This window comes from Gaeumannomyces tritici, assembly GCF_000145635.1.
Source record: "Gaeumannomyces tritici R3-111a-1 unplaced genomic scaffold supercont2.4, whole genome shotgun sequence".
Lineage (NCBI taxonomy): Eukaryota > Fungi > Ascomycota > Sordariomycetes > Magnaporthales > Magnaporthaceae > Gaeumannomyces > Gaeumannomyces tritici.
In genome coordinates, this window is record NW_008804548.1 from 3,122,065 (window position 1) to 3,149,467 (window position 27,403).

The window sequence follows — 27,403 nt, forward strand, 5'->3', positions numbered from 1 at the left end:
CCCCCGCCCGCCAGCAGGGCACTTGCAGAACGGGCCGGGCGAGCCCGCTGCTGTCCGATTCGGCGTCTCTGCCCCCACGGTTTGTGTCATTCCATCTCGCCGCGGAGAAAAGCTTGTTTGCTTCATATAAACCCACCACAACCTTGCTGCATGCGTTGTAACCTCGATTATGTCGACGGCAATATGGCACATATGGGAATACCGTATACCGCAATTTATCCACCCGACCTTTCCGTATCTCGTATGGCTTGGGGGTTCATTGCTTATTCTCACCGTCGACGGTCCCATCAGAGAGATACCATCAGCATTAAATCTTGGCCCCTTCTCTCGTTGCTGTGGAGGGGCCAGATATCCGAAGCTCGGGAATTCGGTGTCTGAACTGCCGCTAGAGCTTGCTGAGGCCCAAGAGCCTTGGGATGACGTTGCCCGTGCTCGCCCATAACGAAAGTCTTCTTCAATCACTCATTTACTCTCGCAAGATTCATCAAAGGCGAATTTGTATGATATTTTCTCCTCCATGCCAAGTTACAAAGTTGGAGTATCAACTGTGCCTCAAAAGGAAATTCCAGTCATGCCAACGCCTTGACCCCTAAGAAAACATAATAAGAATTTGAGAAAGAACGCGGTATGAGATGGCGACAAGGATATGCAACGGAAATCGAGATTGTCGTGGGGGAAGGGGATGTCGTGTCATAACTGTAATTTCATGAGTCACCGGTGGCGATCTTCTTGGCCGCCGGCGCCTCGCCCGATGCCTCGCCGTCGCGTGGCCGCTTGCCGTTGCCGTTGGCCTCCTTCTTGGGCGCAGAAGAGTGGATGGTGGGCTTGACATCGTTGCCGTTGCTGGGCTTGTGCTCCTCCTTCACACCGTTACGCTGTCCATCCCGGTCGCCGTCGCGGTGGCCGCCACGACCGCCGCCGCCACGTCCGCCACGGCCACGACCACCCCGACCACCCCGACCACGACCCCCACGACCCCCACGGCCACCCCGGCTGTTGTTAGAGCCTTGCTTCTGGTCGCCATCTCGGCGGTCCTTCCACTCGCGCTTCTCTGAGTTGCCACGGCCCCGACCACGGCTTGGCTGCTGCACACCAGCCCGGAACGCCTTCTTGGCCGATGGCTTGATGAGGCCAGCCCTGATTTGCTCGTTCTTCCCCTCGCAGTAGTCAACCTTGGACATGATCTTCAGATCGTGGTCCTTCCACTTGGGCTTGGGGTCTAGCCCCAGGAACTTCTTGAAGTCTTCGTCCGTCTTGAACTCGACAAACACGGATCCCTTGAAGAGCTTCTTGTCTGTGCGCCGGAGACGGACGGCCTCGACCTCGAGGCCGAAGCTGTTGAAGAACATCTCGAGGTCGATCTGCGTCGTGGGCTCCTCGTCGCCGAATCCCTTGACGTAGACGGTCCGGAGGGTCGGCTTATGACCACGCGCGGGGTCGTAAGGCTCCTTGCGCGCGACTGTCTCCTCACCTGGCTCGCCGGCGATCACGAGCATCTCGCTCTGACGGAGAGCAGCAACCAGCTGCTCGTACGACTTGAAACGCTGCATGCGCTTGAAGTTGTGGATGATGCTGAGTTTGATTGGCTTCTTGGAGCCGTCTGTGTTCTCCCACAAGAACTTGTCTTGCGATATATTGCTGTCACCGAAGTAGAACTCAACCTGATGGAAGCTTGTCAGAGCATTGATTCTAGCGGAGTGGGTTGGGGGCGGTAGGGGTTATGGAGAGGGTTGTAGTACCTGCTTGCGCATCTCGGCAGGATCAGTGGATTCGGGAAGGAGGGATGCGTCGAATTTCCTGTTGTTGGCGGCATCACTGTCTTCCTTGGCTGTGGTCTTCAGGATCTTGGCCGACTCCTCCGACGCATCCTCTCCCTTCTCCTCCTCGACACCATCCTCGGGCGAATCGCTGGTGGCCTCCTCAATAGTACCGGCAGCAGTGTCCTCGACAGGCTCAGTCTTGGCCTCCTCGACAGGCTCAGTCTTGGCCTCCTCGACAGGCTCATCCTTGGCTTCCTTGACAGCCTCGGTCTCGATCTCCTCAGCAGCCTCGACGGCGGTCTCGGTCTTGGGCTTCTCGGCGGCCTTGACAGCGTCGGCATCCGAAGCAGCAGGAAGGGGGGTGTCTGAGGTTTCCGCCTTGATGGCAGCCGGCTCTTCAGCCTTGACGGCGGCCGCAGCGTCCGGCGCCGCGACCTCAACCTTGGGCGCGACGTCACTCATTGTCGAATTGATCTGTGGACTGGTTGGAGCTGTCAGAACTGACGATCGAGTCCAGGTATGCCCTTAAATGTGAAGAGGACAAATGCTGACCGTTCTTATGACTGTAGGGGCCTGTCGTGTGACTTTGCGCCTATGAGTAAAGTAAGGGGAGTTGGTGCAGGTCGATTGCTGGTGCGCCTTGCGCGGTAGGGGTCAAGAGTGAAAAGTGTGGCGGGGTTGGCTTGCCGAGAGAGTCACAACGGGAAGCTTGGAAAGTTTGGGAAAATCAAAAGTATAAGAACTGATCGAGGCCGTTGGCACAGGGGAGAGGAGGAGGTTATATATCCCACCAAGGCCTATTCAGACCAACACAATCCGAGGCCGAGCTATTGTACTTATTGAAAGGACCCAAAAGCTCCTATTGTCGCAAAACTGAATAGGAACGGAGCAATTGGGGGACAATAGCAGCGCGGCGGAGCTTCAAAAAAAAAAGGCAAAAAAATCTGCGCCCAATGGATAAGCCATGCAACCCCACTGATAAAAGCGCACCAGCCACCCATTCCCGCTGCCCCGCTTAAATCGAACCCACCCACACCCCCATGCAGGTCCCGAACAATGGAGTGTGGACGGATGAGAATAGAGAGACCTAGCTGAGGAAGATGAGAGAGTAGCAGGATAAGAAATAGGAAGGGCGTGTAGGTGGACTACATATGAAGAGATGTCTATTGGGTGATTGGAAAAATGCCACACATCGAAACCAGTTGATCAATTGAGGCTCGGGCCTGTCACGACTGACAACCTAGCCAATCAACTGGGACGGGTTCAAGCGGGGCAGCCTGTAGTCGAGGAAGCTCGGGCCATTTTGCCACTTGGACAGGCCCCTGGTCGCGTTTCTGACAGGGGTACTCAAGCCTAAGAGCTCAATTGATGTCTGAAGCTGGAGCGTCGAAGCCGCGAGCTCACGTGAGGCACTCAAAGAGGGTCAAAATTTTAGGAAGCCCGCTGCGACTAGCCATGCACAAGGAGAGCGCGGCGGCAACCCCTCCCAACAGTACAGCCAAGTCCCGACTCCGGAATCGTCCCGGCCTCTGCACCAGGCGCCGACGGTGCTTTTCACGGCGCCCACATAGCCCAAAATGAGATTGAGGAGGTCAACGAGGCTGTACAGCCTGAAGCGCGCGGTGAGCTGCTGCCAGCCCAAGTTCCAGTTCCCCTCCCTGGCATGTGCCGTCACAGAGACCAAGCCGTTGACCCGGAACCGCAAACACAGCACGTGCGCCAATCATGGAACAAATACAACCTCTACAACCTGGCCAAGCTCAGGATCCACGAGAGGTCCCTGACCAGCAAGACCTTCTTCCAGCAAAAGTGGTTCGCCAAGGCGCGCAGCAGGGCCTACCACGGCGAGCACATCCGGGAGTCCAAGTGGGAGCGCATGTTTAGCCGCCGCTTCAACGCCGTCGTCGACATGGACCCCCGCTACATGGCTCAGCACGACGGCTCCGAGCAGGCGAGCGGCAGGGGGTCCGGCAAGCTGAGCCTGTGGGGGGACCAGCGGACCAACAGCAAGAACGGCGACAGGCCGACCCCGTACATGCAGATGGCCTATGCGCCTCTCGAGAGGCGCCTGGACACGGCAATCTTTAGGGCCATGTTCGCCAGCAGCGCCAGGCAGGCCAAGCAGTTTGTTGTCCACGGCCGCGTCAAGGTCAATGGCAAAAAGGTGCCCACGGGACCTCTCGTTTCCTTGCCTCTTCCTCTTGGCCGTTAAGAGAAATAAGGACACTAACACAACATTTTTTTTTTTTGTAGATGCCACACCCTAGCTATCTCTTGAACCCTGGCGATATGTTTCAGGTCGATCCCGACATGGTTCTGCTGGCAACCGGCAAGCAAAAGGGCAACTTGACCGAGCTTCAACGAAAACTGGGCAAAAAGGGCCCTTACAAGCCAAAAACGGAGGCGAAGGGGGAGGAGGGAGCGGAGGTGTCGGAGGATGCTGCTGCCGAGGAGGGCGAGTTGGCCGAGGCCGCAGAGGCTGCGGATCCCGAAGCCAAGGCCGAGGCCGAGGCAGCAGCAGTGAAGCAGAAGAAGGGCGACCTCAAGAAGCTCCTCGAATCGGCCAAGTCCATCATCGAGATGGACAGTAGCCTAGGCGTGAAGCGCAAGCAGAAGCTCCGCGCCTTCCAACAGGAGGTCAAGAAGGTCATATCCCAGTCGGGCCGCGCGTCCGTCACGTCGGACCAGATCCCGGTCGAGCACCTAGCCGACGTGCTGAACCAGCTATCCCTGGCGCCCAACAATACCCCCGCCTCGCCCGAGGCGCCGCGGCCGAGGCCGGGGCCCTCGGATGGCACCGCCGACGAGATCGAGGCGGCGTTCGACGCCGTCAGCGACGAGAGGGGGCTGAGCAGGTCGGAGCGCAGGCGGTTCGAGCTCATCATGCAGGAGTACCGCGAGAACCCGCACGACGAGTCCAAGCCCTACCGCACCCCCTGGGAGCCCCGCCCCTGGATGCCCCCCTTCGCCTTCATCCCGAGGTACCTCGAGGTGAACCAGAACATCTGCTCGGCCGTCTACCTGCGCCACCCCGTCGCGAGACAGGGCCACTCCGAGGTCCCGACGCCGTTCCCCGAGATGCTGGGCCAGCTCAGCTTCAACTGGTACCTGCGGAGGAGATGATCGACCCGATCTCTCAACTCCCCTCACCCCCCTTCCTTGTTTCTTATCTTTTTTGGAAACCACACCGCACCTCACGCGCCCTGCAGCTGTTGCTTTGCCGGCTCTGTGCCCCCTAGCGTGTGTCGTGACGTAGATATCCACCGTCCAAGACTCCAATGTGTCGTGTATATATAATATCTCCGCCCGACAGGTGGTTCCGGGGAAAAAATGCGCCGCGTCCGCATGTAGATGTACCTGTATTACAATGGATTTAGCCGATTCCGGTGATGATTACACCAGCCATCGTCGCAAGTTTCACACAAACAACATTGCCCAGTGTCTTTTGGGGGCATAGGGATATCACCAAGACTTCCGAGGATACTGTCTGTGTATACCATGGCAGCACCCCGAACGACCAGATTGTAGAGGCGGAATATCAGGGGCACATCCAAGTCAAGACACCAGGAGTGATGTGAAACATCGTTTTGCATTCAGACAAGAAAAGCTATGAGAACTAAGGAAATTAGAGGGGGCAAAATGGGTAGAAGTCCGCAAAAACCAAGGAAAAGTGTGGTATGGCAATTGCCAGGCTCACCACCCACGTTGTGGTCGAGCGAGGGTATGACAGAAGCGACAAAGGCTGAGACCCAAATCCTCTCACTCCTCCGGTGCGTAATCCAGCAGAGCCAATGATAGAATACAGAGATATTGGTTGTCGTCGCCCCTCCAAAGCAAACAACCGGATGTCACCTGGATGGCTCGCCGAGCCCATTCTCGCATGCCCCATTGGCGCCAGCGTTCTGACAACATCTGGCTAGGAGGTGGGGTAGTCGCATGCTGGGACGTGGCCTGGGAAGACAGACTGGTCGGTGTGTAACGCGGTAACGAGGTAGGCGGGTGGATACAATGTCCACCGCCACTTCACTGCTGCAAGACAAGCCGGACTCCGAGGCTACTCCCTCGAGGAGGGGATGACACCGTGATGCACTGGGTATGACGGAGAACAAGATAAGGAAAAAAACAGAAAAAGGAAATGGTTGCTCGACGGAATGTGTCAAAAAACATCAAAGCCAAACAGTATATCGTCCCTAAGTGTTCAAGACCGACCGCCAAAGCATGGGGCTCCGACCAAACAGGGGGGTTTCGGGAGCCTTGGGCTTTTGGGCTTTTTCTTTCTCTTCCTTGGGTTTCATTTTCCTCAACACCGTTCGCACCTTGGGTTAGAAAACGCCGCGTCTGTCCTTTCTTATAGAGGGTATTTTTGTTTGAGAATAAAGTGGCTGTGATTAAAGTGGGGGAGGCCGAAGGTGAAAGAATAGGTAAGGAAATGGAAAGAAGCGTTGGCTTGGTGGTATTGCGGGCATCATGAGCGAAAAGAGAAGGCCAATGGTCATGGAGGACAAAGGAGGGAGAGGGGAGCCATGCCGGTTTAACGGAGAGAGAAACCCTTCCTCTTGCCCTCTACAATCGGACGGCCGCTTTCGACGCGCGACTTCTTGTCCTCCAGATCTTTGCGTTGCTGGTCCAACTGCTCCTTCATCTCGCGATGACGGGCGTACAGCTCTTCTTCGCTCTGCTTCAGCTTGGACTCCTTCTCGGCGACCTTCTGCTGGAAGACGAGCTTCATCTCGGCCTCCATCTTGGCCAGCTTCTGCTCGTGCAGCGACCTCTCCTCCTCCTGCTTGACAGCAGGGTTGACCTCCTTGAAGACGCTGGGGTCCTGCGACACACCCATCTGGATGAGCTTGTCGGTACGGTAGTTCTCGTACAGGATGTTGTTGGTGTGCTCCTTGAGCTCCTCCATGTGGGTTCGGATGAGCATTTGGCGCAGCTTGACAAAGTCGCAGTGCTCCTCGTTGTCCACCTCGATGACGCCCCAAGGGTAACGACGACCTCGGACCTTCCTCCCATCAGCGTTTGTGATCTCGTTGGTCGCGCCGACAACGGCGAAGGGGACCTTGGACATAATCTCGTTGTTCTCGGCGATGGTCTCCTCATCATCGAGCTCGTAGCGGGGACCCTCGAAGATCTGAACCTTGTGGTGCTTGATGTCGGCGAGAATCTAGCGAAGAGTACAGTTAGCAACGAGGTTCATCATTTAGGAAGCTGTGCAGATAGCAGCGCCTAGATGTCATTGAATAGGCCATCTTACCCTGTGCTTGAAAGCAACAATCTCGTCGTCGGTCAGAGTGTCGGACTTGGCAATGACGGGAATCAGGTTGACCTTGGTGTGCAGACGCTTCATAACCTCGATATCCAGAGGCTTGAGCGAGTGGCCTGTGGGCTGGATGAAGAAAACACAGGCGTGGATGCGGTTGTCCACAATGTTTACCCGGTTAACCTTGTTCTCGGCGTCCAGGTAGGCATCGAACCGCTGCTCAATGTTGTCCACGATGGGACGCCATGACTCATCGTTGTTGACAAAGTCACCAAAGCCAGGAGTGTCGACGACGGTAAGTCGTAGACGGACACCGGCCTCCTCAATATCGGCGCTGATGGACTGAATGGTGACGGTCTTGGGGATGATGTCGAGGCTAGGGCCCTTCTGCTCCTTCGGGGGGTAAAGCGAAGTGTTGAACAGGGTGTTGACAAGAGTCGACTTGCCTAGCCCGGACTCGCCTACAATCCACATGTCAGCTCTGCACGGAAGCGACTGGCGGGTTATAAAAGTCGAGGCTACTGGAACCTACCAACGACCATAACGTTGAAGTTGAAGCCTTTCCGGACACTCTTGCGGTGCCACTGGTTGGGAAGGTTGGCGAATCCGACATAGCCAGTCAGCTTCCGACGGACGATGTTGCGGGCGTCGTTCGAGGCAGGGACTGCTTGGTTCACCGAGTTAGTCGGGACGCTGCTGACAACGGGAAGCATGGCTGGATGTGTGGTAATAACGTACCGCTAGGTGGAGGAACTGGCGACGCCCTGGACTGGGGCGGCGAGCCGGCAGCACCATTTGCAGCTGCAAAACACCCAAGTTAGTATCTGGCTGAACACATCGTCTGAGCTAAGCAATCAGCGCAACACGAGAATAGCCACGACGAGAGAGGCTGACTGGTTGGAAGCTTGGATCCGTTGACGTAGAGCTCGCCGTAGTCGAGAGGTTTGACGGGGCCTAGAGATGGGGGAACCTCCACGTCCAGCATGCTCCGGTATTGCCGTGCACCATTGACGTCTTTCAAGCCAGGAAGACTGCTGGACCGCGCCGATGGCACAGGGGCGACTGCGGTGACCGCATTCTCCTTGGTTGCAGAGGCCCGTGATGCGGCTTCTGTCAAATCGAAGTCCTTCTCGAGCTGGACGCTGCGAGTGCGTGACTTGGAGTGATGCCCCAGATCGAAATGCATTTTGACCGCGGGAGTCGAAGAAAACAGCCAACGCAGAAGCTAGCAGCAGCCAAGGGCACTGGCAAGGGACAAACGGCTTCCAATCGGAAGTGCAAGGGCGACTGGCCCTAGCCCTATGAATACCAGATAGAATCGTAAAGAGTGTGAAGTGCTGTGATGTGTATCGGGGCGTGCGGTCCGGTCGTCGTCCGCCTGATGCGTTGTTGTTCTTGCGAGACCCCGAAAAACCATGCCTGGTGCCAGCTTAGGCGATGTGCAAGGCGGATGGAAACCCAGCAGGGTTTGGAGGAAGGTCGGCCGAGGGTGTCGAGCGTCCATGGGATGTGGCAGAAACGGCCAGGTGCATTCTCTCTCTCGTCGTGGCTTCCTCACGCGTGCGCAGAGACTCGAACGGTGCTTACCCATTTTGAAGATTGTGAAGAATCGGCAGATTCCAAACGAGGACTGTGATTAGGAAGGTGCGATTCTAAGCGGAAAACACAGGCATTAGCACAGGAAGGAAAGGGCTAGGGCTAGACCTAGGGCCTTTGGGTTTGTTGGGGCAGGTGGCTTTATGGGTTTCTGGGTTTGTTTGGCTTCGTCACTCGAGCTCAGGTCATGATGGTGACGGACGAAGCCGTTCCGCAAAGCCAAAGCCAAAGCCAAAGCCAGCCAACACGTCACGAGAAGGAAAGCATACGGGGCAGGACGAACGGTGGTTTGTTGGGGAGGTCGTCGGCGCGGTCTGATGCGATTGGGATGTGCGCCAGGGTTGGTGCAAGCGGGAAGGTGTGGAAGGCGGGTTGCTGAGGATGGAAGATGGAGGAAGAAGAAGCAGGAGCGGTCGCGTTGTAACTTGTGGTGGTTTTTTTGGTGCAGAAAAAGGGGCGGCAGGAAATTTGCAACCTACCACACGAGCCAGGAGAGTTCTTGACTGGGGCGGCACGTATTAAACGGATATGGCAGGGGAGGAAGCAGCACGCGCGATTACACCAAGCTAAGTTAGAAATAAGAAGGCTTACTGCCAATGAAGGAGAGTCGAAGGAGTGAATTCTGCGAGGTGCGGACTCGGCAGAGAGGTCGAGAGCTGGATTCCTCTTGGGGCGGTGATGGCAGAAGGAAGGAGAGGTCGAGGTCGGGACGGGGAGGTCTGGAAGAGGAGGACAATTAATTCCACAGGAAATTTGGGTGCGACGGTTGCCAAAGTTGGGATAGGAGCCGGGCGGATGCTCAACAGGGCCCCAGAGCAAAAGGGGCACGGGCACGGGTGTGTGCACGCGTGGAGTGCAGGCACTGGCGGTCCATCTGGTCCCTTTTGGTCCCCTGTGCTGGGGTGCTCCCAGTTGGACAGGAATTCGAGGGCTGTGGCCAATCAGCGGCTGGGGACGCCCGCAAAGTGGTCCCGGCATCAAAGTCCAATCCTCGCTAGCGGGGCCCAGCCTGCACCCCTGACGGACACATCAAAATCACCACAGCGCCAGCAATCGGAGCATTGAGCTGTTGTTTTGTTTTGCGGCCTCAGGCTGCAGGCTGCCGCTCCCCGTCTTGTGTGCGTGGGTACGTCGGTGGTTGCTTGGGTTGAAATGGCAGGCGAGGCACGGACGCGGGATGCGAGAGAGATGATCGGCGTATCCGATTTCCCGTTCGTCTGTTCTGTGGCGCCCCTTGCCTATTGGGTTTTCTGTTTTCTTCCTTTTGCACTTCGACCACCTTGAATGCCACAATGCAAACATTCCTGCGTCTCCCATGCTGCAGCCGCTGGCTGACAAGCGCGGCATAGACACAAAGGTTTAGGCGATTATCGCTTCAGGGCGGGCTTCAAATGGGTACCTACGGCAGGCCGGTTGTGAGGTGGTATTTACCAGGTGCGGCCTTCCAGGCCTTCCATGTCCTGGGCCGCCGTCACGGGCTGGATTCCACACGCCCCTGTCTGTGGTGGCTCTTCGATGAAACGCCCGTTCAGGTCGTTTGCCGGCACTCATGTGGCCCCTTTTGGCCTGGTTCATTGCGGTGGTCCCTGATTTCTGCAATCTCACAGACGTCTAGAATGCGACTCCAGCCGTCGACCGTGCCGAGATGTGGCGTGGTGATCTGTGTTCTGCTCCTAGATGATGATCTGTGTTCTCCAAGGCAAAACACGGGGGCTGGGGAGCGATCTAGATGGGGCGTGGGCGCCACCAAGTGAAAACAACGATGATGGATGGACCCGGGATTTTGCTTCTGTCTGAATGGATGGACGGCGTGTGGTCGATTGCCGGATGAACTGAACTGGCTGAACTGAACACACTGCAGTGAGCTGCAATCCTGACATGTCGGGAACACCGCTGGTGGGTGGGCTGGGGTAGAGACCTTGCAAGCTTTTTTTTTTTGTTGCTTTTTTCCCCAATTGTCTGACAACCACCATGCTGCCGTCGACACCTCGCACCTCGAGGTCGCAATGAAACGACGACAAACGGTTGCTGCATCGCGGCCCCACTTGTTGCGCCATAGCTGGCCAATCTCATGGTTTTGTTCGGCAGCCGGCCCCATCAAAATCCGTATCCGCCACCCGTTCCTTTTCCCATGGGCTCAGGCTGCCCGGCTCAGCAGCCCGGCCCTGGCCAAGTTCTGGAAGAATCAGTCAGCGGCCCCAGCCAAACCCCGTCGACGTCGATGATGTCAGTAACACGGGCAGCTGTTGCGACTGCAGCCCTGCGATGGCGCTGGGACGGACTGGAAAATATCGTTGATTTCTCCCCAGACAAAAGCAAAGCAGATGCATCATTGACACTCCATCCTCTCGCAATTTACCTTGTTCACTGTAATGCAGCTTTCGCGTGTCGCCCACATCGCATTGCCCCTGCCGCGTTTACCTCTCAGCCTGGGCCTGCCTATCTTTGCCTTGTCGTTGCCCTCGCGTTGCCTTCCCTCGATTTCCTCTATCGATGCAGCCAAGCCGGATCCAGACATGATCAGCACCCAACAGTGACTAGCCCGCCACAGGCTCGCCTTATTTGCTTCCTCCGCCTGCGCCGCCCGCTCTGCCCCTCAGCGCAATTTGATATCAGCACGCGAGCGAGTGTTCGTCTGTCTGGCCATCCACCCCTCCAAGTCGCGCGGCACAGGCAAATGGCTCGCCTCGTGCGGGCCGCTGTCAGGCCCGGTGGCCTGGCACACCTAGCCGCGTCTCGGCCACTATCCATGCGACCAGGGGTCGTACCCCTCGGCTATATCCGTCGCAGGCCGGTATTCTCACTCGCCAAGCGGCCGTCGACCCCTCGCCACCGGACCCCGCTGGCGCCGCTGCTCGTCGGCGGAGGTCTCCTGGTCTACTCACTATATCCCTCAGACGACTTCCAGCACATGCAGAGGCATGGGACGAAGGCCGCTCCTACGTGGTGTCCTGTGACGGAACCCTGCAACGGCGACGCCCGGGGGGCTGGCTCCCAACAGGGTGCTTGGTCGACCTTTGCTAGCAGCTTCGAGGGCATTTCGAAAATGACCGAGGGCGACTGGGGCACATCCACAGTTGTCGGCTTCATCCTGCCCGAGTGGACAAAACTTCTGCCGGGCTATCTTCGCAAACTCCAGCGCGAGCTCTCTCTGGCCCCTGGCTCTCTCGCCGATGAGGTGTGGGCCGATGCCCACGATCCGTCTGTCCACCCCGAGATACGATACTCGGCCAGTGTCCGAGTTTCGAGTGATTTGTGTGACGACGAAAAGAGCTTTCTTGAGCGCAGGAGGAAGGTTGCCAGGGTCGCTCTCGCCAAGTACCTCGGGCTCGCCGAGGAGGACATCCACCCAGACGACATGCCGACCATCGGCATCTGCGGCTCTGGGGGTGGTCTCCGGGCCCTTGTCGCCGGTGCCGGATCCATGTGCGCCGCTTCCGAAGACGGCCTCTTCGACTGCGTCACATACATGGCAGGCGTCAGCGGATCGTGCTGGCTGCAGAGCATGTACTTCTCCACAATCACCAACTGTGACATGCACCAGCTTATCGACCACCTCAAGGCTCGCCTGAGCGTCCACATCGCCTTCCCACCTGCCGCCTTTTCAGCCCTCGTATCGGCCCCGACCAACAAGCCCCTCCTGAGCGGCCTGATCGAGAAGCTAAAGGGTGACCCCAAGGCTGACTTCGGCCTCGTCGACGTATATGGGATTCTGCTTGCAGCAAGACTTCTGGTCCCTAGGGGTGAGCTGGATGTCGACGAACAAAACTTCAAGCTTTCGCACCAGAGACAATACGTCCGTGCTGGCGCCAATCCCCTGCCAATATACACGGCCGTGAGGCACGAGATTCCCGATGTCGATGTCGACTCGCCCGCTGAGGTGCCCTCGGCATCCGAGGAATCTAAAGCGAAGGCGAAAAAGGAAGCTTGGTTCCAGTGGTTTGAGATCACACCTTATGAGTTTTTCTGCGAGGAGTTCGAGGCTGGCATCCCAACGTGGGCCATGGGCAGGAGGTTCCGTGATGGCAAGGACATGCCGCAGGCCGGCGGCCTCCACCTACCAGAGATCCGCATGCCGCTGCTTCTCGGCATGTTTGGCAGCGCCTTTTGTGCAACGCTGAGCCATTATTACAGAGAGATCCAGCCGCTCGTGCAGAGCATGTCGGGCTTTGCCGCCATCGATCAGGCCATCTCGGGCCGGAACGAAGACCTCAGCAAGGTCCATCCCATCGACCCCACGAGCCTCCCGAACCCGGTCTACGGCATGGGCGAAGGAAAGCTACCCAAGACGGCCCCGGCCAGCCTGCCAAAAAGCGAGTATATCCAGCTCATGGATGCTGGAATGTCCAACAACCTCCCCATCTACCCTCTCCTCCGCCCGGGGCGCAATGTCGAGGTCATCATTGCGTTCGACGCGTCCGCCGACATCAAGACGGACAACTGGCTGTCGGTAGCAGACGGCTATGCCCGGCAGAGAGGAATCAAGGGCTGGCCCGTCGGTATCGGCTGGCCCAAGGAGGAGACCCCGCCACAGGAGACAGCCAAGCAGCTGCAGGAGGCGAGCGCAAGCTCTACGGACGAAGCGGAGCGCAAGGTCCAGGACGCGCAGCACCATCAGGCCGCCAAGCAGCCTGGCGGCTCCGGCTCTGGCGTCGCCAAAGACGAGGCCACTGCCGCCATGGGCCACGACGGCGAGGCGGTCGAGAGCAAGAACAAGTACGAGGAGGCGGCCAGGACGCTGGGCTACTGCACGGTCTGGGTCGGCACGACGCAGGAGCGGTCGACGGAGCCGCCCCCGCCCATCAAGTCGGACGGCGACGGCGACTCGTGGAGGCTGATGGAGCCCGACGCGGGCATCGCCGTCGTGTACATGCCGTTCCTGCCGAACGACAAGGTGGCCGACGTGGACCCGGCCTCGAGCGACTACATGAGCACGTGGAACTTTACCTACATGCCCGACCAGGTCGACAAGGTGGTGGCGCTCGCCAAGGCAAATTACAGTGAGGGCCGCGAGCAGATCAGGGCCACGGTCCGCGCCGTCTACGAGCGCAAGAGGAGGCTGCGCGAGCAGAGGGAGGAGGCCGCCCGCCGCGAGAGGTACCGCAGGCTCCTCAGGCGGGGGGACGTCGGGAAGCTGGGTGAGTGGGAGGGTGACCACTTTAGCTGAGGGCGGACTAGGTGTGTTCAAGTTGGCAGTTTAATGTACCAGGCACCTTTTTTGTACAACCTATGTTTTTTTTTATGTTGGGTGTCCGCCTTGGGCCTAGATATAGATATACCTGGGCTAGATGGAACAGGATGGGGCTCACTCCCGTCCACATTCCCCGCCCCTTGCGCGAGGGGTGCGGGCCACTTTGTTACTCGAGCTCGGCATGTCGGTTGAGTAAAAGGCCACAACCGGGGAGAGCTTGCTTGTTTATTTGACGAAACGGCCAGGCGGAGAAAGATGTGTGGATAATACATCTTGGTGAGCCTAGCAAGCGCCAGACGACATATTACCCCAACAGATACATCTCCGCATATACCCAACTCGCTACCTAGCTGTCCTGGCCCCTAGGTCCGTTTTCACCGCTGGCATCACCGTCTGTGGCGGGCGAGGCCGCCTCGGCGCTGGCGGTACCGTTCCCGGGAGAAGGGTCCACCGGGCCGAAGAAGTCCTCCGCGGTGCCGGCCGTGTCCCTAGAGCCGGTACTGCTCTCGGCCTGGGCGGCATCACCCCCCACCTTCTGGGCGGTGCTCTCCTCGGCCTGGCCCGTGCCGCTCGCAGCCTCGGCGGCGCCACTGCCGCCCACCCAGTCCCTGGCGGGCCACTGCTCCTGCTGCTGCTGTTTTCGCTTCGGCGGCGGCCCCCAGGAGCTGGCGCCGCCGTCGGCCCGGGACTTCTCCCAGAGCATCTTGCGGGCCGTGTTTGCGATGGTCTGGCCGCGGGCCTCGCACTCCTCGATGATGGCCCAGGTGGCGGCGTGCTCCTCGGCGATGCAGCGGCGCAGCAGCGTCACGGCGGTCGAGGGGGTCAGCCAGCCGCGGCGGCGGAGGTCGCGCGAGAAGGCGTTGCCCATCTCGTCGAGGTAGCGGAGGGCCGTCTCGAGGCTGCCCTTTTCGGCGTAGACGCGCACCATGTGGTCGTACGTCTCCCTCCCGGGCTTGATGGCCAGGGCCGCCATCTCGGCGGCCAAAAAGGCCGCGAGCCGCGGGTCGGGCTCGTGCATGCGAAGCATCATGTCGAACGTGGCCAGGTTGGGCCCCGAGGGCGAGACGCGGCGCATGCCCTTGTACAGGTCGATGGCCTCGCGCCGCGCGCCGTGGTGGAGCATGCCTTCCATGACCACGTTGACGGCCGCCACGGGCACCTTCTCCTTGCGCTCCTTGGCGCGGAAGAGCAGCCGCGGCATGCCGTGCACCACCGTCTCGCGCTCGAGCCGCTGCAGGAGCTGGAACATGGACCGCGTGCTGCCCGAGTCGGGCTCCATGCCGGCCTGGGCCATGATGCAAAGCACCCGCAGCGCGTTCTCGAACTCGTCCGACCCGGAGTAGCACTCGATCAGGGGCTCGTAGTGGTGCAGGCCCAGCTTGGTCCCGCGCGCGGCCAGGAGCCGGATCGACTGCGTCGCGAGCGCCGTGTCGCCCGCCCCGGACGCCGTGTTGAGCACGTTGAGCACCACGCCGTCGGGCGGGTTCAGCTGGTTCGTCTCGACCACCCGGTTCCACACGAACTTGGTGCCCTCGTAGTGCAGCCCGCGCGAGCAGCTGTCCAGGATATAATACCACAGTATGACGGGTGGCTCGCGCCCATCGTCTCGCTCCAGTCGGTGCTGGATTATTTGGAATACCTCGTGGTAGAAGCCTAGCTCCGTGAACGTATATGTAAAGACGTCGAAGACCCAGTCCGGCACACGCACCAGAGTCTTGACCATGGACTCCAGCTTGTCCAGCGCAAGCTCGTACTGCCCGTCACGGAGAAGACCTATAGCGATGCTGTGGTGGTCCTCCAACCTGAGGCCGAGGCCCCGCTTCTCAATGTCTTTCAGGATCCAATTCCGCAGTTCGTAGTCCGGGTGGATGGTGAGAGCCTATGGGTGAGGCGTGATGCGCGTGTGTCAGCGAGGGGGACATTAGCAGAGCCAGTCAAGACTGGCCAACGGCCAGGCCAGGCCCAGAAACGTACCCGCAGAGCGCTGCCGTACACCTCCTGGGTGGGGTCGACGCCGACGTCCTGCATCTGGCGGAGCAGGTGGCGCACGGTGCCAGCGCTCCCGCGGCGGTTGGCCTGCGAGCGTATGAGTATGTCAAAGGCCAGCGGGTGGTAGCCGGAGCGGTTCTTGGGCGAGATGTCGCGGCGCAGGCGCTTGGCCCAGGCGACGGCGTGGTTGGCGAGGTCGGGGCTGTTGCGCAGCGTGCGCAGCAGCTCCAGGCTCTTGCGCCGCTCCGCCAGGTGGCGCCGCTCCGCCGCCACCTTCCTCTGCGCCTGCGTCAGCGTGAACTGAACCCGGTCCTCCACGCCGTGGCCGTGGCGGCCCCAGAAGTCGCTAAGCTTCGGGAAGTCGGGCTCTGGCGGTGGTGTTTGCGGTGGCGGCGGGGATGGGTTGGGGCTCGAACGGGCGTGCGCGGGGTCGGGAGAGGGCGTCGGGGTCGCCGAGGAGTAGAGTCGACGTTGACAGCGACTGGGCTGCAGCGGGCGTGGTCTGGCCGGGGTTAAGGCGCAGGGTGCCGCCAGAGCCCTGACGAGAGCTGCCGGGTCGACTGAGGGGCACAGACAGTGCCATAGCCCGTCGATGGTGAGGGTCGTGGCGCGAGCGCCGGCGGCGGCGCGGGTGCTCAGCATCGAGGTGGTGGAGCGACCATGCTGAGGGATTTTGGCCGTCACTTCAATGCTTTGGTTGGGTATCCTGTGCCAGACAATGGCGCCTCAACTCATTTTTCCTGCTCGTGTTTTTCATCCTCAGAAGCTACGACAGGGGAGCTCTCGTCATCGCACAATCCTTGAGGCAGCGGCTGCAGGCCAGGGACCCGCTGTGGATCTTGGAACCAGCAAGACGGCTGACAAGAGTTTGGTCACGTGCGCCCAATACAGGGGCTTCTCCCGCAATGGCATCAGGTCGTAGCAGTGCAGAGAGTTGCTGCTTTGGTTTATTTTCTCTTGGCCATGATACTTCACGGAGACACAGCTCGGTAGGTATACCTCTCCTAATGTCGCTGGCCCACTTTCAACACGAACGTTTGAACTCTGGTTTGACCTTGACTACCTTGCAGCATAAACGCACCAAAAGGGACGTTCCGTCCCGATCACACCCTTTCCACGTTAAATGGAGAAGAAATCCAGTTCGGTAAGGAAGACCAGGCTGCTTCTTTGGTCCTTCAAAGTGGCTCCTGGCCGTCACCACCCCCTCCGAGTCTCGCTATCCGCACTTCAAGCAACACTTTTACCGAGACTGCAGGGCGGCGAGCAACACGACAACCAACCCCTCGAATACACGGAAAAAGCAGTATCGAGGGAAGTGTGCTGTATGCCTTTCTGGGTATAGATCGGTGGGTCGGTGTAGGTCTGGTATCATCGGTTGGTTTCCGCAAACGCCGACAACGGCGGTGGCGCGCAGCGGTGTTCTCCTTTTTTTTCCACATGTCCCCTCCTCTTTCCTCCCTTGGGAAGTGTTTTATTGTGCACCACCCCCCCGTCCTCTACCCCCGCGGGGGCCTCCCCTTCCACGGCCGCCCCGTCCCCTGTCGCCACCACCACCCCGGTGGCCGTGGTCGCCACCCCCGCGGTGATGGTGGCCTCCGCCTCGGCCGCCACGGAAGCCGCTCTGCTGGCCCTGTTGTTGCTGGTGCTGCTGCTGCTCCTTCACCAGGTCGATCACCTCGTCCGGGACTCGGAGGTATTTTATCTGGCAGGTTGAACAAACAGCAAAAAAGCGTCAGCCCAGGCTCGATCCAGTTTCGAGAGACACACGAGAAGAAGGGATGAGGTGGGCGACGGACATTGTTGCCCTTGACGTATATCTCGGGTAACCGCATAAACTTGTCGCCCTCGGGGCTCGTCTGCACCACCTCCTTCATCGTGAGGTTCATCCACGTGTCGCACATGACCAAGTGGCCGTTGAGCGTCTCGCCGTTCTTGAGCTCCACCATCATGGCGTGGCCCTGTGCCGCGTTGAGGAGCCCTAGCGGCAGCTGGGGAGCGGGCGGGAAGGCCGATTAGCAGATGCTTCAACACGCGTCGTCCTTGCCCACGAGCAGGCCTCGAAAGGGAGAAAAGCACGGCGGCTAGGTGGGTGCACTCACCATGGTGTCGTAGGTACTGGGCGTCGCCAGTGGTTGTGGAGGGATTGCTGGGTCAAAGGAGTGTCGGCGGGCTCCGTGGCGGGCGGGCGAGATATGACAACCGGCGAGGCTCTGGGGCTGTGGGATGTTTGGCCAAGCACGCCCAAGGTGGAGTGCTAGGTGGGCGGTCGGGGCTGGTGGGGCAGACGTCAATTGCGCCCTTGGCGCCATTGGCTGGTGACGCCACCAGCGAGTGGCTTCGAAGAAGGCAAGTGATATCAATTCTAAACTCGGAACAAGAGCTATGTGGAAGTAAACACAGAAATCGATTGCAAACAGGCAAAGTGACTGCCTCCCCCAATGCTGACTTGAGGCACCCCATCGCATCACTCGTAGACTCCGTCCCAAGCCGAGGGCCCTACCAAAACTGCCTTGTCGAGACTAGTAGGCCCCAAAAAAACCCAAAAAAAACCACACCGGCATTCTTGCAAGCCTCCAGGGCCGAGGCTGACCACCCAACTAGCCGACCTTACTGGTAGTCACCCCCTGGGTATGTCCCATTCCAGCTCCTGTGGCTCGGTTCGACAACAAAGAATGATTTCCGCCTCGTCTGTTGGCTACCTCAACCCTCCCGTTTAGGCATTCTCGCGGCTCTTCCGGTAGCTCGCCTGTAACGACCACAAGTCAGTAGACGCTCACCCACCCATTCTTACGCAGTAAAAAGCAGTAATCACATAATAAATCAGTGGAGCCCGTAGCTCGGATCGCGACTTGCCTCCTGTTCGACCTGGAGACCCTCAATAAGAGGCGCAAGCTCCGACAGGATCTCGTAGGATTTCTTGTGGTACTCCATCTGGGCGGCAACGAGCTCGGCGAGGTTGCGGAGGGGCTCGGGCGTGTCCAGGACCTGGGCGCCAGAGGAAGGCGTTGTCAGTATAGGGGTCAGAGAAGTTGGGCGGCGCAGCTAGACGGGTGGTGGCACTCACGTTCTTCATCACGCCCACAGCCTCCTCGGTCTGGGTGACGAACTCGTCCTCGGCCTTCTCAATCTCCTCCTGCGCCTCGGGGCTGAGGTCTTGGTCGTCGTGGGTGTCGGCGCGGATGGGCGAGGCCGGGCCGGCGGCACCGGCGCCGACGGTGGGCAGCTTCCAGGTGGTGCCCTTGGCGCGGGCCTTGGCGGCGTCGAGCGTAAGGCGGGAGCGCTCGACGTTGCGGCGGGCGCGCTGGGCGAAGAGCAGGTTGGTGTTGAGAGTCGTGTTCCAGCCGGCCAGGAAGCTGCGCTGGATCTGGTTGTCCTGCGCCAGGCGCGCCTCGCCCACGCGCTCCGAGGCGAGCGCAAACTTCTCGAGAGCCGTCGCGAGCGGATCCTCACCCGCGCCCGCGTGCGCCTGGTGCAGCGCCTGGCTGCTGACCAGCGACACCCGCGCGATGGCGTGCGAGAACGTCTTGGGCTGCGGCTTGGCCGAGGGCGGGGCCGTCAGCGCGGCCTGCGCCTCAGCGGGGGACGTCGCCGACGAGAGCAGCGTCACCTTCTCGCTGACAGTCCTGCCGAGGTCCGAGAAGGTCTCCTTAATGTTGGGCGGGTAGTCGTACGGCTCATTTGAGTATTGGGTGCTGAAGTCAGGAGTAGGTGTAGGTGGTCAGCCTTGTTGTCGGTCCTGTCTTCCTTGCTCGCCGGCTATTTCCCACAACCCGGCCGGACAAAACAGGCGCTAGCAAAATAGTACCAGTCTCCAGCATAGCGCAGGAGTATGCCAGGACGCCCGGGGGTCTTACGTGACGGAGAGCATCTTCTGGTGCACGTTCTTCAGCGCATCGACCCGCTTCTCGAGGTCGATGTAGTCGGGCGGCAGCTGGGTCTGAGACGGCGGGCGCAACAGGGGCCGGTCAGCCTAGCTGGTCAAAGAGCACGTGGTGGTTGGATGGTATTCTCCTCTAACCTTGTCCTCGACCTGTCCGAGCTGCTCCTTGGTGTACTGGAACGTGCGGGAGGCGAAGGGGGTGATGGACGCCCCCAGCGAGCTGTGTGGAAGATGCGTGGTGCCGTGTTAGCCTGTATGTGCACACGCCCCGAGGTTATCGCCATCGAGAATCGGGCGCGATGTCGTCGTCGTCATCGCGGCCGCTGGCTGGCAAGGCGGCGGCGGAGAAAAAAAACGCACCCGAGGTTCTTGCTGATGTACCCGAAATCCATCTTGGGCTTATCTTTGCGCTGCTGATCCGGGGACGGTGGGTATGGGAACGGAAATGTTGTGCAGCTGGCGGGCTCGAGATGGGCTTGTTGATGGAGGGTAACCTATCGAGGTGTCGAGGCTAGGCCACAAACGTAGAGCTTGGGTGGTGGTGATGTTCTGCACTGCGGGCGTCTGGTTCGACAAGCTGACCTCTTACGTAGGCGTGCCCTTGTGCAAGCGAGCCAAGTGGCATGGGTGCTGGGGTGACGGCCTGGAGGGGCTTTAGGCCTGGAATGCAGGCACAAGGTGGGAAGTGGAGCCTAACTTCCCCTCCATCAAGGCGGTCAGCCCTGCCCAGAGTGCTGACGATCACGCATGCTAATTCTTGTCATTCATTCAATCGAGCAGCAACACGGAGCACAACGAGCTACTAGCCACAGCTATTAGCGCTCCCATCGGATAGAATCATCAAATGTCATTCGAGTCCCCAATCATCTCATCAAGCTATGAGAAAAGCAGACAAGAAGTGCCCTTTCTACGGGGCCGATGTCTGTTCCATCCCTCGGACTTTAGAGTCGCATCCAAGGCAAAGCGCACGAGCAAAGATCCCTTCCGACACGCCTCCTCCCCCGCATACTCGCACGGACGTGTATGTTGTGCAGTTTGGTCCTGTCAAGCCTAATAATAGCCTGAACGCTAGTCTACCTACATAGCCCCTAGTCCACAATGTGCTTGTTGTCCGCCCAGGACGGCTGCACGCGCCGGCAGACGTCCTCGTAGTCGGCCAGGCGGCCCTGGTCCCAGTCCGGCGTCGTCCAGAACATGGCCCAGTTAGAGTCCTCGAGCCGCTTGAAGCCGCGCGACCGCTCAAAGTACCAGCGGTTGACGGGGTTGTCCTTGCGGCTGCGCCAGCAGACGCCCTCGGGGAAGCAGGTGCGCACCATGGCGTTGAACACCATGTCCGCCACCCCTCCCGCGCCCTGGCTCTTGCGGAGGACCGCGAACTTGTCTAGGTAGGGGACTAGGCGACCCTGCCGCTGCGCCTCGTCCAGCGACAGGCCCGCCGGCGCCTCCCACGTCAGGATCGCCCCTCCCTCGTACTCGCCAGCGATTATGATGCCAGCCAGGCTGTCGTTGACCCGCTCGAGGTAGTCCCGAACGTCCAGCGGCCGCCCGAACGAGTCGTTGATAAGGTGCACGAGCCGCGGCAGGTCTATGCAAGTGTCAGTCAGCCGGAGCCGCGGCGCCCCCGGCGGCGGCGGCACCCAGAGTTGCTGCCGGGGATCTGGGATCATGGTCAGGGGCAGTCCGCGCTTGGCCAGAGTCGTCCGTGAGCGAGGTTGTGAGTCCTGTGTGCTATGTTCCTGCTGTTGCTGCAGCTGCTTCTCTTGCTCGTTTATGTCCTTTCGGCTCCGTGACGCTGCGATTCTGCCCAGAGGCAGAGACGACGAAAAGACTGACCGATCCGTCAGGAGGTTGTATATGAGCGGGTTTTTGGCCTTCCTAGTCCCCGTAGTACCTAGAAACCCAAAGTCTTGTTTGGGCATCTCAATTTCTCGGCTCTTGCTGCGAGTGATGTTGATGTTGGCAGCTTCCTCTGGCGTTGTTATCAAAACGGAGGACGTGGAAGGCAACATGGCGAGGATGTTCCTGGTGAGCTCCAGATTCTCAGAGTGTTTCTTGCGTATGAAGTCTGCCGACAAAACCTTTGCTCCAGAACCATATTTATGCAGCCCGCGGTCAGGCGTCGTTTGGATGTCCTCAAGAGCCGAATCGAACTCATCCGTCATATTCAGGAAGATGTGGGCACCGTTTGGCCGGTTCCGCGCTGGAGTGCCGCCCAAGGGGTCGATCAGGATGACTCTAGCAACTGTTGCCTTGAGCACAGGTCTGGGGGGCAAGGCCGCGGTCGTGGCCGGATCCTGCCGAGACAGAAACTGCATCCCGGCGAGATACTTGGCGAGGGCTAGGACCAGCTCGTTCGAGTTGATGGGCACGGCGATGGACGTATCGGTCGAAGTCGCGTACGACGGCACAAGGACGATGGACGCGTCACGCAAGGGCGAGATCAAAGGCTCCTCGAAGGCGACAAAGATGCCGCCGGCGAGAAACCGAGACGAGGGGTGGGCGGTTGGCGCAATGCCCAAGAGCGAGTCGACCACTCGGCTGTGGCGGCCCTTGCCGGTGGCCGCAAGCACACGCTCCGTCTGCTCAACAACGGTCGACCACCACTCGGCCCTGCTGCCGGCGACCTCGCGCTCGCAGTCGATGACGACGATGCTCGGCATTCCCAGCGCCCGTAGCTGCAGCAGAGTCTTCCCGAGAGCCCTGAGGGCCTCATCGTCGATGGACTGGGGCTCCCGTATCTTGACGAGGGCGACGTGGGGGATTTTGTCCTGGGCAAAATCGTCCAGGCCCGTAGTTGTTGCAGCCGCGGCTTCCTGGATGGCCGCTTCATGGCCAGGCGCTTTTAGTTTGGCCGAGCGAGCAAGCACGGCTGGGCCGAAGCTTTGGAGGTACTGCTTCGTGTCTCGCTTCGTCGGCGACGACTCAAAGACGGACCTGAGCAGATCCCTGTCCTCGGAGGACTGCTCCTTCCTCCAGCGCGGGACCGGGGGCCAGAGAGAGCCCAGGTCGGTGGCTTTGGCGTCGGCGGAGCCGCAAGTCGAGACATGAGTGCGGCTCGTGGCCGACGATGTCGCCGCCCGTCTGGTCGACTTTGAGCGCCGACATTCACAGACCCTACCGGCGCGGGCCTTCAAGTTGTTGTCGCTGTTAGTGGCTGTTTGCAATTAAGGCGTGCTGCGAACGCCTGTTCCAACGCGCACGCAGGGCTCGCCGAGGTCGGAGCTCGGTCGGATTGGTCGTTATGGCCGCTTCTCACCTGCTGGGCAATTGAGCCCGCCCTATTCCAGGCGGTGCTTCGCATCATTCTTTGGGAAACATGACGGTCGGAAATGAGGACTGAGAAAATCGAGGGCGTCTGGGGAGGGTTAGGCCATCATTCTGGGCGAGATTGTATGTCCGGCCTGTGTAAGGTTGAGGTCTGTTCCGCCTTGGGTTTTTATTCTCTGGTCGTGGGGTGAGTCAGTTCAGCGTCACCATGTTCTCGCTGTGGTTCCCTCTTTTTCTCTCTCTTTATCTGTTTTTCACCCCTGGTGCTACCCCTGGTTCACCCAACACTTGTTAAGATCCGGCAGTACACCTCTGGCAGAACTCGAGCATGTGCCAGCCAGGGCATGGGACTCAAGATGCATGTGGTCGATCAGACTGACTGATATTCCTGGCATGAGCTGCTCGCGGGCCACTCCCTTTGCCCAGCGAGGGAAGATTCAGCCACAAAGCAACACACAAAGAAACATGATATTAGGCCTCGGCTACCGAGTGTATCGATACTAGTAAGCGCCGTTAGTTTGAGTAGCATGCTAGTGAGAGAGCACCAAGCAATAGGAGGCCAGTCGCAGCTGGCCACACGCCACTCACTGATGTACCAGGCATGCAGGTACATGTACCACCTTGACTCGCTGTGCGCGGCAGTGGTGTACTTGCGCAGCGACCATCCAATCCCGTTGAAACGCCGCCCCGCGCCCGGCGTCCTTGCCCGGTTCTATGCTGCTGCTCCCGGTGAGTGGGGGAAGTATATTGTATCCGAACCTCAGGCTCATACACATGCGGCCTTGATTCTCCCACCCACCCGCCACGGCCAACGATAAAGAGCTGGGCAGACATTTGCAGCAATTTGTAAGCCAGCCAACTCGACGGGTGAAATAAAACCCTCGATGCCAACCTTAGTACGGCTGGGCCAGCTATATAATGCCTCGGTCTCCTCCATCGTGGATATAACTGGAATCCTTATCACAACTCCGAGACTAACAGGGTTCTCGGTTTATTCGACATTTTCAAGATCACTACACAGACATATCATTCACGATGGCTCCTCAGCTTCTCTGGATCGGGCTGGGTAATATGGGAAGGGTAAGTCCGATTCGCTGTGACCAAGTTCGCCCAGTCGACATCACTCGTTGACACTTCATCACTCCAGGGCATGTGCAAAAACATAGTCGAAAAGGGCAATCTCGACAAGCCTCTCCTTCTCTACAACCGCACCCAGAAGCGCGCAGAGGAGCTCAAGGCAACACTCCCCGAGGGCAAAGCCGAAGTCGTAGCCGACCTGGCTGCCGCCGTGGCCAAAGCGGACATCATCTTCAGCTGCGTCGCCAACGACCAAGTGGCCGAGGCGACGCTGCTGGGGCCCTCGGTCCAGGGTGTGCCGGGCGGCGTGGCGGGCAAGCTCTTCGTCGAGTGCTCCACCATACACCCGGACACCACCGAGCGGCTGGAGAAGGCGCTGACGGGGGCCGGGGCCGAGTTCGTGGCGGCGCCCGTCTTCGGCGCCCCGGCCATGGCGGACTCGGGCGCGCTGGTTGCCGTGCTCGCGGGCCCGAGGGCGTCGGTGGACCGGGCGGGCGCCTACTTCAAGGGCGTGACGGCGCGCGCCGAGATCGACATGCGCGACCGGCCGGCGCGGACGGCGCTGACGCTCAAGCTCATCGGCAACACCTTCATCCTCAACATGGTCGAGCAGCTGGCCGAGGGCCACGTGCTGGCCGAGAAGACGGGGCTGGGCACCGAGTACCTGCACCAGTTCATCGAGAACCTCTTCCCGGGCCCCTACGCCGCCTACTCGACGCGCATGCTGACGGGCGACTACCACAGGCGCGAGGAGCCCCTGTTCGCCGTCGACCTGGCGCGCAAGGACGCGCGCCACGCCATGAGTCTGGCCAGCTCGGTCGGCGCCAGGCTTGGCAATGCCGAGACGGCGGACGCCCACCTGGTTATGGTCAAGGAGCACGTGGGCGCCAAGGGCGACATTGCAGGGATTTATGGCGCCGTACGGAAGGAGGCGGGCCTGAAATTTGAGAATGATGCGTAAACGCGACGGCGGTCATTTCGGGGGCTGTAAAAGCTCAGAAGATCAGAGCTTTGTACTTCAATATATTGCCAATATTGTATTTACAAATGCTGATAAAGGAGGATATTGTAATGCGAAAGCATCAAAGGCGTCACGCTCACCACAGAAAAGATGGCAATCCCTCCTGAACGACAGAATGGGTACCAGGAAGGAAAACGAGTAGGAATAGGAATAAAAGCAGGGTAATAATAAGAATAACAAGAAGCAAAATCCCGGGGAATGATAATGGTAGTAAGAATAACGATAGGAATAATGACAGAAATAAAAATAAGGGAAAACTGGGAGCCAAAGCGCAGCCACGGTGCAATGGCTGACTAAGCTCAGCGGCCCAGCAAGCTGCAGCGTGGGCCGCGTGCTACTGGAGCTCCCATTGAACAGCCCAGTCGAAGGCCTGACGCGCACCCCGTCTCGGAGCTTCGCAAGTCGACAATTCGAACTGGCCAAAGTTGAAAGCGACAAGCAAACCAGCAGGAAATACGCCGGACCGACCGAAGAACACGGCACAAACACAATCCTCGCCCTAGACACCACGAACCCCGACGAATCCAGGCAAAATGGCGACCGGGTACGTCTCGTCGCAGCCATCTCAATCGCCGCCGGATTTGCTGACCCCGAGCCTTCGCCGGGAAACCACAGGTGGAGCATCTTCATCGGCCTGTTCATCGTCGGCGTCATGTGCGCGGTCGCCTGGTTCTTTTCGCCCAAGGGGGAGAACCAAGTGTACGTTCCTTCCCTTGCGCTTCCCATCGTCTCCTCGGTCACCGTTTGCGTCGCCGCCATCGTCCCCGCTCGAGTCTGTCGGCCAGCCTGCAATTTGCTCCTTGAACGGAGGAGTCGGGGCTTCCATCCTGCAGCAACGTCCCCGATGGGCCATCACCGCTTGCCTCGGAGACGAAAAACACCTGCTAACAAGAGCGCGAACCCGTAGGCTGTGGCGCTCCTCGCTGATCCTGGCCCTCGTCAGCTGCTACCTGATGTGGGCCATCACCTTCCTGGCCCAACTCAATCCATTGATCGTGCCGAGGCGATCCGATCTGAGGAAGGAGTTCCTGCACCACTGAGGGAGGAGGGGGCGAGAGTTCGGAACACCGAATACCGAAACGATGAATATTCGACGACCATCCTGTTCAAAATCAAATAGGACATTTCTTGGTCAAGGGGGCGGGAATCTAGGGACAGAACTCTGGCGGACACATTGCGAGCCTCGACGGCATCCAGCGTGCTATCTCGGCCAGTGATGTGCGTTGGCTAGCTGTACTCACATATCTACACATGTTTATACATCCAGCGGCGTTTTGGGAATTGGGTAGGGTTATTTATATGGCTTCTTTTTTTGTCTGTACAGGAAAGCATCAGGTCGAGTTTGGGTATTCGTGTGCTTCTACCATGGCTTGTCTGGGTGCCTCTGTGGGAAGGAAGGTGGACGAGCTCTCCTAATACCTGCGCAGACGAATTCAAGCATGGCATATCTACCAAACAACGCTTCATCGACAATCCTTGAGCATTCCAACGCGTCTGCTATCCAGGCTATAAAAAGAACAAGAGACATGAAATCAATAAGAAATCAATAAGAAACACAAATAGCCACTCCTTCCAGCTCACCCAGTAGCCAACCTCCCGGCCCAGTCCCTGACAGTCAGGACCATGGCCCACAGCGCGCGCCCGTCCTCGGCCACGCTCGCCTCACCGGCCGAGTCGACGCCCTCGAGCCCGGCGGCCCAGAGGAAGGCGGCGCCGACGGCCCAGCGGCTGAGGGCGCCGGCCGTGGCGAGCAGGGCGGCGGCGCCGTAGGAACAGTCGAGCAGGATCTTGAGCGCCTCGACGTTGTTGAGCACCACGGCCCACCCCAAGCTGCGCGCCGCCGCGGGCACGTCGTACTCCCAGATCACCATCAGGATCGGGAACAGCTTGGTCGACGACGACACAAGCAGCGCCGTCGACACTGAGTTGGGCCGCGCGTACGTCGGCAGCAGGCCCAGGAGGGCGAGCGGGGAGAGCGGGGACGAGGTGAGGAAGCGGATCGAGAGGTGGAGGGCGAGGTTGGAGAGGGAGCAGAGGAGCACTGCGGGTGTGGGGAGAAAATACTTTTGGTTAGCAGGGAACGTCTTTTGCGTTGTGGTTATGCTTGTGGTTATGGTTATGGACGGCGACGACGTACAAAAGAACAGGTACTGAAACACAATCGGCTGCTGCGAGAGCCGGCCGAAGCTGGCCTGATACGGCACACTGTCGGCGCTGAACTGCTTCTCGATGCGCGCCCAGGTGAGGTAGACGTCGAAGAGGAGGAGGAGGACCCCAAGGCGGATCATGGCAGGCTATAAAACGGTGACAAATCCTCTGGTCAGCTACAAGTTTTCTTAGGTTCCCGGGGGGGGGGGGGGGG

At 59.4% G+C, this 27,403-nt stretch overlaps 11 protein-coding genes across 11 annotated transcripts in view; 4 read left to right on the top strand and 7 right to left on the bottom strand.

Annotated features, from left to right (window-relative positions):
* Positions 1–499: 499 nt before the first annotated feature.
* On the bottom strand, positions 500–2,664 carry GGTG_08451 (hypothetical protein). Its single transcript, XM_009226291.1, has 3 exons — positions 2,313–2,664; positions 1,740–2,241; positions 500–1,661 (listed from the first exon to the last, which is right to left on the bottom strand). The coding sequence occupies exons 2-3, from the start codon at positions 2,220–2,222 to the stop codon at positions 705–707; spliced, it is 1,440 nt and encodes a 479-aa protein (XP_009224555.1). The 5' UTR covers positions 2,223–2,241; positions 2,313–2,664; the 3' UTR covers positions 500–704.
* A 484-nt stretch (positions 2,665–3,148) lies between these two features.
* Positions 3,149–5,468, top strand: GGTG_08452 (hypothetical protein). Its single transcript, XM_009226292.1, has 3 exons — positions 3,149–3,382; positions 3,472–3,924; positions 4,014–5,468. The coding sequence occupies exons 1-3, from the start codon at positions 3,338–3,340 to the stop codon at positions 4,881–4,883; spliced, it is 1,368 nt and encodes a 455-aa protein (XP_009224556.1). The 5' UTR covers positions 3,149–3,337; the 3' UTR covers positions 4,884–5,468.
* GGTG_08453 (cell division control protein 3) lies at positions 5,341–9,430 on the bottom strand. The gene is made up of 6 exons (XM_009226293.1): positions 9,096–9,430; positions 8,608–8,672; positions 7,759–7,821; positions 7,553–7,684; positions 7,015–7,481; positions 5,341–6,924 (listed from the first exon to the last, which is right to left on the bottom strand). The coding sequence occupies exons 2-6, from the start codon at positions 8,609–8,611 to the stop codon at positions 6,292–6,294; spliced, it is 1,299 nt and encodes a 432-aa protein (XP_009224557.1). The 5' UTR covers positions 8,612–8,672; positions 9,096–9,430; the 3' UTR covers positions 5,341–6,291.
* Positions 9,431–10,868: 1,438 nt separating this feature from the next.
* Positions 10,869–14,207, top strand: GGTG_08454 (cytosolic phospholipase A2 zeta). The gene has a single exon (XM_009226294.1). It carries the CDS (start codon positions 11,294–11,296, stop codon positions 13,781–13,783), a length of 2,490 nt encoding a protein of 829 aa, XP_009224558.1. The 5' UTR covers positions 10,869–11,293; the 3' UTR covers positions 13,784–14,207.
* On the bottom strand, positions 13,837–16,584 carry GGTG_08455 (pentatricopeptide repeat protein). The gene is made up of 2 exons (XM_009226295.1): positions 15,782–16,584; positions 13,837–15,686 (listed from the first exon to the last, which is right to left on the bottom strand). Exons 1-2 carry the CDS (start codon positions 16,436–16,438, stop codon positions 14,154–14,156), a joined length of 2,190 nt encoding a protein of 729 aa, XP_009224559.1. The 5' UTR covers positions 16,439–16,584; the 3' UTR covers positions 13,837–14,153.
* A 100-nt stretch (positions 16,585–16,684) lies between these two features.
* Positions 16,685–18,027, bottom strand: GGTG_08456 (glycine rich protein). Its single transcript, XM_009226296.1, has 3 exons — positions 17,896–18,027; positions 17,593–17,784; positions 16,685–17,498 (listed from the first exon to the last, which is right to left on the bottom strand). The coding sequence occupies exons 1-3, from the start codon at positions 17,896–17,898 to the stop codon at positions 17,268–17,270; spliced, it is 426 nt and encodes a 141-aa protein (XP_009224560.1). The 5' UTR covers positions 17,899–18,027; the 3' UTR covers positions 16,685–17,267.
* Positions 18,028–18,076: 49 nt separating this feature from the next.
* On the bottom strand, positions 18,077–20,311 carry GGTG_08457 (hypothetical protein). Its single transcript, XM_009226297.1, has 6 exons — positions 20,037–20,311; positions 19,815–19,896; positions 19,651–19,733; positions 18,861–19,488; positions 18,650–18,781; positions 18,077–18,542 (listed from the first exon to the last, which is right to left on the bottom strand). Exons 1-6 carry the CDS (start codon positions 20,066–20,068, stop codon positions 18,510–18,512), a joined length of 990 nt encoding a protein of 329 aa, XP_009224561.1. The 5' UTR covers positions 20,069–20,311; the 3' UTR covers positions 18,077–18,509.
* Positions 20,312–20,414: 103 nt separating this feature from the next.
* Positions 20,415–23,193, bottom strand: GGTG_08458 (hypothetical protein). Its single transcript, XM_009226298.1, has 2 exons — positions 22,933–23,193; positions 20,415–22,804 (listed from the first exon to the last, which is right to left on the bottom strand). Exons 1-2 carry the CDS (start codon positions 22,978–22,980, stop codon positions 20,765–20,767), a joined length of 2,088 nt encoding a protein of 695 aa, XP_009224562.1. The 5' UTR covers positions 22,981–23,193; the 3' UTR covers positions 20,415–20,764.
* A 692-nt stretch (positions 23,194–23,885) lies between these two features.
* GGTG_08459 (6-phosphogluconate dehydrogenase) lies at positions 23,886–25,292 on the top strand. The gene is made up of 2 exons (XM_009226299.1): positions 23,886–24,023; positions 24,091–25,292. Exons 1-2 carry the CDS (start codon positions 23,979–23,981, stop codon positions 24,979–24,981), a joined length of 936 nt encoding a protein of 311 aa, XP_009224563.1. The 5' UTR covers positions 23,886–23,978; the 3' UTR covers positions 24,982–25,292.
* Positions 25,293–25,404: 112 nt separating this feature from the next.
* Positions 25,405–26,614, top strand: GGTG_08460 (hypothetical protein). Its single transcript, XM_009226300.1, has 3 exons — positions 25,405–25,585; positions 25,657–25,740; positions 25,949–26,614. The coding sequence occupies exons 1-3, from the start codon at positions 25,575–25,577 to the stop codon at positions 26,079–26,081; spliced, it is 228 nt and encodes a 75-aa protein (XP_009224564.1). The 5' UTR covers positions 25,405–25,574; the 3' UTR covers positions 26,082–26,614.
* GGTG_08461 (arv1 superfamily protein) overlaps positions 26,504–27,403 on the bottom strand; it is a 1,564-nt gene continuing 664 nt past the window's right edge. The window contains exons 2-3 of the mRNA XM_009226301.1: positions 27,179–27,335; positions 26,504–27,082 (exon numbers count right to left, since the gene is read on the bottom strand). Coding sequence (XP_009224565.1) covers positions 26,619–27,082; positions 27,179–27,335 — 621 coding nt within the window. The 3' untranslated portion in view covers positions 26,504–26,618. The remainder of the gene's footprint in view (positions 27,083–27,178; positions 27,336–27,403) is intronic.